Here is a 13016-nt window from a genome sequence, read left to right as displayed (position 1 = left end):
ATTATTATTATTATTATTATTATTATTATTATTATACTATATCATTATTACTATAGAAATCGGATGGATGAATGGATGGATGAATGGGATGCCTGGGTCTGGGGCCCTCCGTCGTCGGGCCTGCGCAGGTGTCAACCTGCTGGGGGGTTCCCTCTCTCCAGGCCCGTATCCGGTCCCCCCTGCTGCCCGCACGGCGGGGCGCTCCTTTGGTCTTGGAGGGCCAATTTCGTAGGGGCGGGTGCACCTGCCCGCGTCGGCGGCCGGGGCGGCTCTGTCTCTCCGGGCAGGCTGGCCCCTCGCCGGGTGGGGGTCGCTGGCCTGGGGGGTGAGGGCCTCCTGGCCGCATGTCCGGCCCGTGCCGGGTGGTCGGGGTTCGCCTGGGTCCCGGTCCACCGCCGTGGGTTCCCTGGCTGCCTCTTCTATGGTCGTGGGGGCCCCGCCCGCGGGTCCCCTCGGCCGCCGCTGGGAGGGGACGGGCCTCGCTGGCGGTGGGTTTCCCCCCGCCCTCTGCTGGCCCTCTGTGGGGTTGCTGGTGGCCTGGGTTCCGGGTTCTTCCTTGTCGGCGTCTGGTCTCTCGGGTGGCGGGGTTGCAGGGTGGCGGGGCTGCGGGTTTGCGGGGTTGCAGGGTTAATCCCCCCCCCCCCCACAATAAAAAAAAATCTTCCCCTCTCAAATATTTTTTTCTCCTGCATGGCCCTAATACTCTTCCGTAGCACACACATCTAAACAACAAGGGGAAAGTAAAGTGCTTTTCTTTACTATGTGATTTGCTCTTGCAGGTGATTTTATGACAGATACCTTGAATACATGTGTCTGGATGGTGACTTTGCTGCAGCCAGGCAGACACCTTAGTGTTCACAGCAGTGTTAGCAGAGGGGAGCACCCCAGACGCTCCGGCTGAATCCGCCAGCCCCGTGGAGCTCTGGGAAGATGAGAACAGGGGTAAAAGGAGACCAGAGTTACTGCCAGGTTTACTAGAAAAGAACGTGTTGTTAGGTTTGACTGTAGCCATTGTATAGATACCAAGTCTCCATTTCTCTGAGGGAGTTCAGCAGCAGCGGTGTGGGACAGCTGAGGGATCCCACTGTGGACGTGGGCCATCTCATTCCTCTTGTAGGAGCGGTGGGCTTGCAGCTTGGTGACCCAGATGTAGAACAGCTCGTGACTTTTTGCCTTGGTGGAAAAGGGTGAGACGTTTCTTGTCTTTTTAAACTCTAATGTCAAAGTACTAACTTGCTGGAACAAATCACCTGCAGTAGATAATCGTTTACCTTCATATGATAGAGAATGTCACCTGCATCCAAGTCAATACGATTGGATTTCTTGTTTATTGACATCACAGCATGGCTAACATCTAGCGAGCCCTGGACACGTCCCCTGGAGACCTTTAGTGGGAACAGATAGTTTAAGAACCTTTAAACCCTGTTTATATATATATATATATATATATATATATATATATATATATATATATATATATATATATATTCCCCATTTGTTTGAATGAGAAGGTGTGTCCAAACTTTTGGTCTGTACTGTACATTAAAAAAAAAAAAATTATATATATATATATATATATATATATATATATATATATATATATATATATATATATATATATATATATATATATATATATATATATATATATATATATATATATATATATATATACATATATACATATATATGTATGTATATAAAAACCCAAGTGAGACCAATAGCTAATAAATAGCTAGTAAATTACAACAAAATACAAAAAAAAATTGTTTTTGCAATTAGTTGCAACTTAACTGTGAAAATATTTTGATTAATCGTGAATACAAATTAATTTAACTGACAGCCCTAATTTTAACCATATTTAATGCTGCAAATTCTGCGTTTAGCAGTTATAAAATAGTAACTCTATTCTCACAATGAAAACAATCTAATTAAACTAACACGGTGGCAAAGAACGTCTAATGACAAAGTTTTGCGTGTTTGTCAGATTTAAGCCTAAAATATCAGCTGATCAGATTTTCTTCATTTACAATCCCTCTGTTGGTTCTTAGTCTTTTTAGAAAAGTAATGTTCACTCACATCTTGGTGGTTTTTGGAGTAGCGTAAGATCCCAGCTTCCAAGATGAAGTATCGCTGGAAAAGAGATCAATCTGCTTCTTAAAACCTGACAGTTTCGTCCAGTGAAGGATTGAAGTTTCTTTATTAGACACCCCTCACCTTGTGCCAGCCTTTAAGGGGCCACTTCCTCCTCTTGAGAAGATACCCTTCGCAGATCCCAGGAGGAGACATATCCTGAGGACTCTCGTTTCCAGCTTGCATTTCTACTTGAAGTTCATCAACCACCTCCCAGTCTTTGATAATCTGTGGGGATCATGAACCAGAAGGATGCATACATTATTTTCTTGCATCTTGTGTGTATGAAAAAGCTCAAATATAAATCATAACATCAAGATGTCAGCCTCCAGCTTAAACAAATGGTACCAGCATTTTCACGTGGATGTTTTAGATCAAAACTGGTCATCAGGATTATTTTTTTCATTCAGGAAGGAGACCTGCTTTATCAGAAAACCCACACCGACTGCAACCAGCACGCTGGGAGAGACTGACTTGTTTGGAGTGGCGAGACGACAGAGTGCTGCTGCTCTGAGAGAGGGCTGGCTTGTTCCACGTCAGCGAAGTCTTCTCCAGACCGCTGGCCAGTGATTGACTACGGTTGAGGGACGCTCCATTTGAGTCCATCTCAGGGTGATGACCTCGGACTCCCCTCGCGGTTGTGGCTGGCTGTTTGTCGAGGAAAGACCTGCTCCAATCTGCTGAAAGCCAACTGTAATTAGACAAAGAGATTAGCCAGTGGCAAGGTGATCATACAGCCAATCAATACTTCACCTTCCTGGTAGAACTGAAAGAGCGACTGATAACAATCCCTTTGGGGACTCGATTATTCTGAGATAAAGCAGGAACAGTTGTTTTTATATACATATTTATGTTGAAATGTTGCTGCTAACCACTTAACGATGCAAAAATGAACATTTTTACAGTTTCTACAGATCAGCATCTTCACCATAACAAGCCACGGTGACATCAATGCATCTCCAGCAAGAACAACATTTTTTTAATTGATTATTTATTTATTAATTTAAAATTGTCAAGTGTAACTTTACCAAAAGAAATAAGTAGGTCAAATTGTATTGATGTGTTTCATAACAAATGTGCCAGAATACTGCAACCTTTGGATGAAGACATACCGTAGTACGAGCTTCAGAAACCCTGTACAGTTTTTATGATGTTGCCTTTATCCACCATCACACTTGATTTGAAGGTAAAGAAATCAAAATGTGATCAACCTTTAGACTCAAAGATTAAATCTAAGAGGTTTCACAAAAATATAAAACATTTAGGAAGTAAAGCATCCTTTTCTAGTGCTCAAAGGTATATGGACAATTGAATAAAAACAAGTGAATCACTTGTTCATTCCCCTGTTACTTCAAGACGAATGAAACGGCTAGGACTGAAGTGGATATCAGGTCCTGAGTTGGTAGCCGCTGTTTGACTGCAGCTACCGACATGAAGTCCAAGTAGATCTTGATGAAAGTGGAGGATGCCATCATTAGACTGAAAAAACAAGATAAATCTAGACAACAAAACCTCAGATGTGGCCAAATCATCGTCAAACTCTACAATCAAGAGATGCCTTCATGAATGTGGATACAGAAGGTTTAGAAAAAAGTGTAAACTGCTGGTGACACTCAAGATCATGAGAGCCAGATTAGGCTGTAAAAGAAAACATCTCATATTTTGTAATCAGATTTTTTTACAGATTAAACTGAGATAAACTTGCATCACAATGATAGGAGAAGGTTTTGGAGAAGGAACAGCTCGTGATGCAGAAACACGGTGGAAGCAGTGTGGTGGTATGTGCATGTGTGGCTGCTGACGGAAGTGGCATGAGGGGTTGTTATGTCCACAGGGTCATACTCTCTGATCAAATTCAAACAAACGCTACAAAACTGATGCAGATAAATAACGACTGTAAACATATTGCAAAAGCAACTCAAGACCTTTATGGAAGCAACAAGAGGAACAAGTCTTGAATGGCCAAGTCAGTAACCTGATTTAATAATAATAATAATAATAATGACTTGGATTTATATAGCGCCCTTCAAGGCACCCAGAGCGCTTTACAGAGATCATTATTCATTCATACACATTCTCTCTGGTGGTGGTAAGCTACAATTTGTAGCCACAGCTGCCCTGGGGCAGACTGACGGAAGCGTGGCTGCCATATCGCGCCTAACGGCCCCTCCGACCACCACCAACATTCATACACATTCAAGCACATTCACACGGGGCAAGTTGGGTAAGGTGTCTTGCCCAAGGACACTACGACAGCAAACTGGGACAGAGCGGGATTCGAACCGCCGACCTTCCGATCATTGGACGACCCTGTGACCCACCTGAGCTACTGCCGCCCCCCAGCAGAGCAGCTTCTTAGTTCAGAAAGACAAAACTGTCTGCAGCAACTAAACGTGGCTTCAGTGAGGGTTTGGCAAAGCAACTCCAGGGAGGAACCTCTGAATTTCATCAGGCTTCAGGGAGTCACTGCAAAGGATTTTCATCCAAGTGTTAAAAAAATGTGATGATATTTACAATTATGTCTCTTCCTTTAAATACGTCTGAGCCCCTGAAAATTGAGGTATTTTGGCTAAAAACAGTTGTAGTTCCTAATTGGAAAATTACATTTTATAGGTGAAATCTCTTTTCTGAAAGTCTACACATTGATCATACTGTGATTGCTTTTTTTCTCATCCACTGTTGTGATGTATGAAGGCAAATTTATAAAAACTCCATCATTCTCCAAATATTTGTGAACCTAACTGAATGTCTGCATCTTGGTGGCTGAAAATCTTTATCAAGCTGCACACTGCAAAAACAGCCCCTCTGGAAATAAGCCTATATTCCATAAATCCTGTCAAAATTGTCTTTATTTTAAGCAAAAAAATATCTTTGCTAACAGGGTAAGAAAAAGTTTCTTAAAACCAGCAAATTATTCTAAAATAGTCTTCTCATTTTCTTGAGACTCTGCTTGTTTACTTGGTTTTTGCAGTGCATGGACTGCAGAGGCTGGAGTCATTGTGGCGGCCGCTTCCTTTTTATTTCAATCCTCTCACCTTCAAACTCTGCGATATTTAATTTAACCTGAACCAAAAGATTGTACTGCAGGAATGACTGTAAACACAACATTCAACCATTCGTGTCAACTTCAATCAGCTGGGAAGACTGAGCTGAATGAATGAGGAGCAGCGTGTCATTATATTAAAGTTTTAAAAGAAACACACACACACACACACACACACGCACACACACACACACACACACACACACACGCACACACACACACACACGCACGCACACGCACACGCACACGCACGCGCACGCACGCACACGCACACGCGCACGCGCGCACGCGCGCACGCGCACACGCGCACACGCGCGCACACGCACACACGCACACACGCACACACACACACACACACACACACACAAAAACACAGAGGACTCATTGAACTGTATTCTGGACAGATGTGACAGATGTGACAGTAGTTGAAGCGAACCTTATCTCTTATGTGTGAAGTGTGCACGGCAGCGAGGAATTTGTTCATCAAGCTTCACAATCATGTTTTTATGATGTTTTAATGCACCCTGTGATGTTAACTTCAAAAGAAATACGGAAGACTGGGGGGTTAGACTTTTTACTTGGGCATTAAAATGTAAATGTGAAAATCCCAGTAGTTTAAAGCTTTTAACTACAAAGTTCACCTTTGTTAGGAGGGGAGATTAAAGAAGGAATTACAGGAGTGCCAAGGATCGTAGCACTCATCTGTTCAACTGATTAATTCACAAACAACTGTTTTAAATGAGCTCCTATCAAATACGATTGTTGAAATACATCCTTCATAAGGCACTGATGCGTGTATAAAAAACAACTTTGTTTAAAACCAGACTAAAAGCATTAAACTGATTCGGCGAAGAGGGAAAGGCTGTGCATAATCCAGTTACCTAACACAGGTGAGAGCTGAGCTCTTGGTTCAAGCCTGTGACGTCATCAGTGCCACCTGAGAGCAGCACAGTACCCTGGATCCACAGCTAGAACACGTTTCATCTTTAAATAACACAGGGCGCTTTGCTGAACAAAAACACAGTACTCAATGTTTTACAGACGTTTGAACAATATTTATAGTCTTAATTTTCAACTTTTCACACCCCGACTGACATACAAGAGAAAAATGTATTATGTGCAAGGTGAAAACAACAGTTTAGGAAGATCTAGCGTCATCTTTGTGGTTTCTATCATTTAGTAGTCTGTTATTGGAGTTGGTTACAACTTGAAAACACTTTAAAAAGCTGCAGCCTGCAACAAAAACTCCCTCTGGGACGGGGTTAGAGTGAAAGTGAGGGGTTGTGGGTTAGGGTGAGGGGTTGTGTGTTAGGGTTAGGGGTTGTGGGTGAGGGGTTCAATTCAATTCAATTCAATTCAATTTTATTTATATAGCGTCTATTACAACAGAAGTTGTCTCTAGGCGCTTTCCAGAGACCCAGTTTTGGTTTAGGTTGACGGGTTGTCTGTTAGGGGTTTTGGGCTAGAGTGAGGGGTTGTGGGTTAGAGTGAGGGGTTGTGGGTTAGGGTAAGGGGTTGTGGGTTAGAGTGAGGGGTTGTGGGTTAGAGTAAGGGGTTGTGGGTTAGAGTGAGGGGTTGTGGGTTAGGAGATTGTGGGTTAGGGGTTGTGGGTTATTGTGAGTGGTTGTGGGTTAGGGGTTAAAGGGTTGTGGGTGAGGGATTGTGGGTTAGGGTGAGGGGTTGTGGGTAAGGGTTAGGGTGAGGGGTTGTGGGTGAGGGGTTGTGGGTTAGGGTGAGGGGTTGTGGTTGAGGGGTTGTGGTTTAGGGGTTGTGGATTAGGGTGAGGGATTGTGGGTGAGGGGTTGTGGGTTAGAGTGAGGGGTTGTGGGTTAGAGTAAGGGGTTGTGGGTTAGAGTGAGGGGTTGTGGGTTAGGAGATTGTGGGTTAGGGGTTGTGGGTTATTGTGAGTGGTTGTGGGTTAGGGGTTAAAGGGTTGTGGGTGAGGGATTGTGGGTTAGGGTGAGGGGTTGTGGGTAAGGGTTAGGGTGAGGGGTTGTGGGTGAGGGGTTGTGGGTTAGGGTGAGGGGTTGTGGTTGAGGGGTTGTGGTTTAGGGGTTGTGGATTAGGGTGAGGGATTGTGGGTGAGGGGTTGTGGGTTAGAGTGAGGGTTGTGGGTTAGAGTGAGGGGTTGTGGGTTAGAGTGAGGGGTTGTGGGTTAGGAGATTGTGGGTTAGGGGTTGTGGGTTATTGTGAGTGGTTGTGGGTTAGGGGTTAAAGGGTTGTGGGTGAGGGATTGTGGGTTAGGGTGAGAGGTTGTGGGTTAGGGTGAGGGGTTGTGGGTAAGGGTTAGGGTGAGGGGTTGTGGGTGAGGGGTTGTGGGTGAGGGGTTGTGGGTTAGGGTGAGGGGTTGTGGGTTAGGGTGAGGGGTTGTGGGTGAGATGTTGTGGGTTAGGGTGAGGGGTTGTGGGTGAGGGGTTGTGGGTGAGATGTTGTGGGTTAGGGTGAGGGGTTGTGGGTGAGGGGTTGTGGGTGAGGGGTTGTGGGTGAGGGGTTGTGGGTGAGGGTTAGGGATTGTGGGTTAGGGGGTTGTGGGTTAAGGTTAGGGATTGTGGGTTAGGGGTTATGGGTTAGGGGTTTGTGGGTTAGGGTGAGGGGTTGTGGGTGAGGGGTTGTGGGTAAGGGGTTGTGGGTTAGGGTGAGGGGTTGTGGGTGAGGGGTTGTGAGTTAGGGTCAGGGATTGTGGGTTAGGGGGTTGTGGGTTGTGGGTTGTGGATTAGGGTGAGGGGTTGTGGGTTAGGGATTGTGGGTTAGGGGGTTGTGGGTTAAGGTTAGGGATTGTGGGTTAGGGGTTATGGGTTAGGGGTTTGTGGGTTAGGGTGAGGGGTTGTGGGTTAGGGGGTTGTGGGTTAGGGTGAGGGGTTGTGGGTTAGGGGGTTGTGGGTTGTGGGTTAAGGTTAGGGATTGTGGGTTAGGGGGTTGTGGGTTGTGGGTTAAGGTTAGGGATTGTGGGTTAGGGGTTATGGGTTAGGGGTTTGTGGGTTAGGGTGAGGGGTTGTGGGTTAGGGGGTTGTGGGTTGTGGGTTAAGGTTAGGGGTTGTGGGTTAGGGTGAGGGGTTGTGGGTGAGGGGTTGTGGGTTAGGGTGAGGGGTTGTGGGTTAGGGTGAGGAGTTGTGGGTGAGGGGTTGTGGGTAAGGGTTAGGGTGAGGGGTTGTGGGTTAGGGTGAGGGGTTGTGGGTGAGGGGTTGTGGGTTAGGGTGAGGGGTTATGGGTTAGGGGTTTGTGGGTTAGGGTGAGGGGTTGTGGTTGAGGGGTTGTGGGTAAGGGATTGTGGGTTAGGGGGTTATGGATTGTGGGTTAGGGGGTTGTGGGTTGTGGGTTAAGGTTAGGGATTGTGGGTTAGGGGGTTGTGGGTTGTGGGTTAAGGTTAGGGATTGTGGGTTAGGGGTTATGGGTTAGGGGTTTGTGGGTTAGGGTGAGGGGTTGTGGGTTAGGGGGTTGTGGGTTGTGGGTTAAGGTTAGGGATTGTGGGTTAGGGGGTTGTGGGTTGTGGGTTAAGGTTAGGGATTGTGGGTTAGGGGTTATGGGTTAGGGGTTTGTGGGTTAGGGTGAGGGGTTGTGGGTGAGGGGTTGTGGGTTAGGGTGAGGGGTTGTGGGTTAGGGTGAGGGGTTGTGGGTGAGGGGTTGTGGGTAAGGGTTAGGGTGAGGGGTTGTGGGTTAGCGTGAGGGGTTGTGGGTGAGGGGTTGTGGGTTAGGGTGAGGGGTTATGGGTTAGGGGTTTGTGGGTTAGGGTTAGGGTGAGGGGTTGTGGTTGAGGGGTTGTGGGTAAGGGATTGTGGGTTAGGGGGTTATGGATTGTGGGTTAGGGGGTTGTGGGTTGTGGGTTAAGGTTAGGGATTGTGGGTGAGGGGTTGTGGGTTAGGGGTTATGGGTTAGGGGTTTGTGGGTTAGGGTGAGGGGTTATGGATTAGGGCACGAGTAGGGAACCCTGGTCCTCAACAGCCACAGTCCTGCACGTTTTAGAACTTTCCTTTCTTCAGCACACCATGATACAAATGACTGTGTCATTATCAGACTTGTGCAGACCTGAATGATGAAGTGATGACAACCTTTAATTAGAATCAGGTGTGTGGGTGCAAGGCAGCATCTAAAACGTGCAGGACTGTGGCTCTCGAGGACCAGGGTTCCCTACCCCTGGATTACGGTGAGGGGTTATGGGTTAAGGGGTTGTGAGCTAGGGTGAGGGTGAGGGGTTGTGGGTGAGGGGTTGTGGGTTAGGGCGTAAGGTTGTGAAGCTGACATAGTTCATATTTTAAAGACATTGTAGATGCAGATGTTATTTTCTTCCCTGTAAAAGGTTTCAAAGCTTTCAGACAGATTTATAAATGTTACGGAGTGTTTATGCAGCAGGTGTAGGTCTATTTCCACCTCTCAAAAACATATTCACTATTTTTTTCATTTCCTTTCAAGCATCATTAAACTTTGGAAAACATAAGAACCATTAAATCCATAAACATCAGTAACTTCAGACATTCATCTGCATTCATAGTTCCTGTGGGAGAAAAACATAATAGAGGTGTATTTATCCTTCGTTTGTCATTTGATGGCAAAACACTTTCCTGACAGAGAAAGAAAGTCTCCAACGAATTAATGCTAATAATCTTTCTGTTTGGGCTCTTGGTTGGAAAAATCAGACATTTCAGAATTGAGACCGATGTCCAAACAATAAACTCACCCTTCTTAACTAATCAATTGATTAATCAATCTCAGAAAAAAACGTTTAATAAAGAGTTAACATACTGGAAAGTATCTTTATCATACACAATAGACAGGATCAACGGGTATAGCTTGCCAATACAACTAAATATTGTGATCACTAAAATAAATTAATAAATACATTCTTTATTTTGTGTTGATTTAATTTAATAGAAATGAATCCCTAAATTATAATCAGAATCTTATTAACTGTAATATTCTTATTCTCAAACAAATATCTGACAATATCTCCAAATATTTTGCCTAAATAATACAAAAGCCTTCAAAGCAGATAATCAGTTTTTTGTTGTTTTGTGTTGTTTTGTTCTGTTTTGTAAGACATTAAAAGGCCAAAACCAGCCGAGCTTTTCTGTGCCCTGGCTGGTTCACCTGGTTGCTAATCTAGTTTTTTACGTGACACCGTAGCCAGGACTTCCTCCCCGGAGAGGATTAACCTCAGCTTAATTGGTTTAAGGATGTTTTTAGCAACTAGCAGCATTGTGGACTTGGAGTAACGCAATCTACTGCAGAGATCACTGTAATGACGGTGATTAAAACGGGATACTGAGAAAAAGATGGAACAGCGCAGGAATGCGATTAAAGCCTTTTAAAATATGAAATTGATATCGTCTGTTCTTTAAAGGCGTTTACAAACCAGTTTAATATACACTAAACACAGGTAGAAGTTAAAAAGAAAATGTTTTTTGTAAAATCATAAAAATACATTTTGTCTATCTCAAATACTTTGTTTTTATATATATATATATATATATATATATATATATATATATATATATATATATATAAAATGTAAAAACAAAGTATTTGAATTTTTCTTTGTGCTTTAGTATTTAGAGGTTTTAGTCTACAAATGTACCAGCTCAGGAGGAGTTTTCAGCCAAACCTGCAGGACTTCCTGTAGGACTTAGGACTTTCTGCAGGATTTAGGACTTCCTGCAGGACTTCCTGCAGGACTTCCTGCAGGACTTCCTGCAGGACTTCCTGCAGGACTTCCTGCAGGACTTCCTGCAGGACTTCCTGCAGGACTTTCTGCAGGATTTAGGACTTTCTGCAGGACTTTATGCAGGACTTCCTGTAGGACTTAGGACTTTCTGCAGGATTTAGGACTTTCTGCAGGAATTTCTGCACGACTTCCTGGAGGACTTCCTGGAGGAATTTCTGCAGGACTTTCTGCAGGACTTCCTGCAGGACTGCCTGCAGGACTTGCGGCTCCGGCGGACACCAGTGTTTTCCAACATAGAGCAGCTCGGTTACGTAAGGCCAGGGGATGATCAGAATAAGTCACCTCGGTAATGAAAGCATGATGTGGTGGAAACAGGATGAAAGGATTTGCAGAATCCTGGCCTTGCTTACTAAAGACGGAACACAAATAATACTCTAAAAGAATTGAGTTTGATTTTACTGACTGGCAACAAGTTGTAGGCTACTTTCAGCATTTTTTAAACAGAATTTGCTCAATTAATTTCAGGTTTTAAAAGTCTGCGAGCTGAAATGTATAGAATTGTACCTTACTTTGGTGCGATTTACTGGTTATCTATAACCGACAACAGTTGCAGGTTCTTCTGCAGGTGAGCGCCAACATAAGAAACGGCGTAAAGTCACCCAGGGCGCAGACAGCACCGTGCCAGAGAGGTTAAAATGTACAGATTACGCAGTTATAATCTATTTGGGTAAAAAAAACTGAAGCAACAACACGCGAAACAGCACAGACAGATGAGAACAAACAAAGATTGTAAATATACCAAGTTTATGGACGGTCCAAAGATAACAGATGAGGGTCAAATTGTTGCTCTGATACATTTAAGTGCCATCATTCCTTCGAGATGATTGACTCGTGTTAAATCCTTGTCCCCTTCATTTCAGGGGTGACCGTTTAATGCAGAGGTCCTCACCTGTCCTCTCACCTGTCGTCTCACCTGTCGTCCCCCGACTCTCATCATCCGGCGACCTCCTCCGCGTCCGACGAGTCCAACGCGAGTCTCATCTGGCGACTAGGAGTCTCTGAAAAGCCATCACTTCGCTTTTCTGTCCACAAACGTCCAAATAAAGAAGTCAAACTGTGTAAACTGGAAGGCCGAGTCCTTCCTGGCGGAGAGAGCCTCGAGCTCCGTCCAAATCCAAGGAGGCTGGTGCGCCGTGCGTAATGGCGCAGGAGCCTTATCCGCATTAGGAGGAATTACAGCGACGGTCTGGCAGGGATGTCATGGAGGGTAAATCTAAGCACTCCTCTCTCTGCAAATGTACACACCCCCGAACGTACAGCACTGCCATCAAAATACCTCAAATACATTCAAAACAGTTTATATTTAAAGAGGGAGGTGCCTATGAAAGGGACGGATTAGGTTGTTAGGATTTTATGAAATTGTTAAAAGTATGAGTTTTTTTTCTATAAGATTGTACACTGATGGTTGCTCTCAGCACAGAACCACCTCCTGTTTTATGACTGATTGATTAGCTGAGTTCTTCTTTAGGTGTGGACGGTGAGGAGGAAAGGATGTTTAAGATTGATGGGTCCCCTGTTTTTCTCTGGGTTTTGGTTGTCTCAGAACTTTGCTGGGTTAGCATGTCGGATCAGAGATAGACAACAGAAAAATATATGGCTGAAAGTGTGACATGTTTAAGTTTCTTTCCCTGCAGTTGGCCTCCCAGATAAGAATCCACATCGGCTCCTATAACATACAAAACACCTCCCTTTTTTAGTATAAATATGACTGAATTGATGACCACAGTGTGCATTTCTCTCCTAACTATGTGGTTTGAGAAAAGTGGACCTCCGGCTGGAAAACATTGTGCATAATATAATAAAAGCTTGTATTAACTTTGATTCTGTTCCCTGGTTTTCTTATGGTGCACCAGACAAACGAACACTAGGATCTTTCAAGGTTTTCCGTGTTTTGTGATTTATCTACAATCGTTTAATGATGAATCATGAACTTAAACTTGAGCCGGGTACAGAATGCACTGTGTGAGACTGCTGGCACATGTTTCTGAGATCCAGCTCGTCAGACAGAGGACTGATCTCGAGGGTCAGGGTCTCCAGGCTGTCAGGATCCTTCCAGGACCCCAAGGAGGCCAACAAATGAGCTGTGCCCCTTAATGAGTCTTTCCCTGTTGTCATCTTTACTGT

The 13016-nt window shown here is 44.6% G+C and overlaps 1 protein-coding gene across 2 annotated transcripts in view; it reads right to left on the bottom strand.

Moving 5' to 3' along the window:
* The window catches only part of osbpl7 (oxysterol binding protein-like 7), a 30128-nt gene extending 18087 nt beyond the window's left edge, over window positions 1–12041 (bottom strand). For both annotated transcript variants that reach the window (XM_061709047.1, XM_061709048.1), the window contains exons 1-7: window positions 11794–12041; window positions 2608–2824; window positions 2218–2361; window positions 2080–2133; window positions 1272–1385; window positions 1024–1173; window positions 799–922 (exon numbers count right to left, since the gene is read on the bottom strand). In XM_061709047.1, the coding sequence (XP_061565031.1) occupies window positions 799–922; window positions 1024–1173; window positions 1272–1385; window positions 2080–2133; window positions 2218–2361; window positions 2608–2739 (718 nt within the window). In that variant the 5' untranslated portion in view covers window positions 2740–2824; window positions 11794–12041. The remainder of the gene's footprint in view (window positions 1–798; window positions 923–1023; window positions 1174–1271; window positions 1386–2079; window positions 2134–2217; window positions 2362–2607; window positions 2825–11793) is intronic.
* Window positions 12042–13016: the final 975 nt, after the last annotated feature.

Source organism: Cololabis saira, chromosome 19, assembly GCF_033807715.1.
Source record: "Cololabis saira isolate AMF1-May2022 chromosome 19, fColSai1.1, whole genome shotgun sequence".
Taxonomy (NCBI): domain Eukaryota; kingdom Metazoa; phylum Chordata; class Actinopteri; order Beloniformes; family Belonidae; genus Cololabis; species Cololabis saira.
Note: the sequence above shows the minus strand (reverse complement) of the source record. Positions and strands in the feature narration are given on the sequence as shown.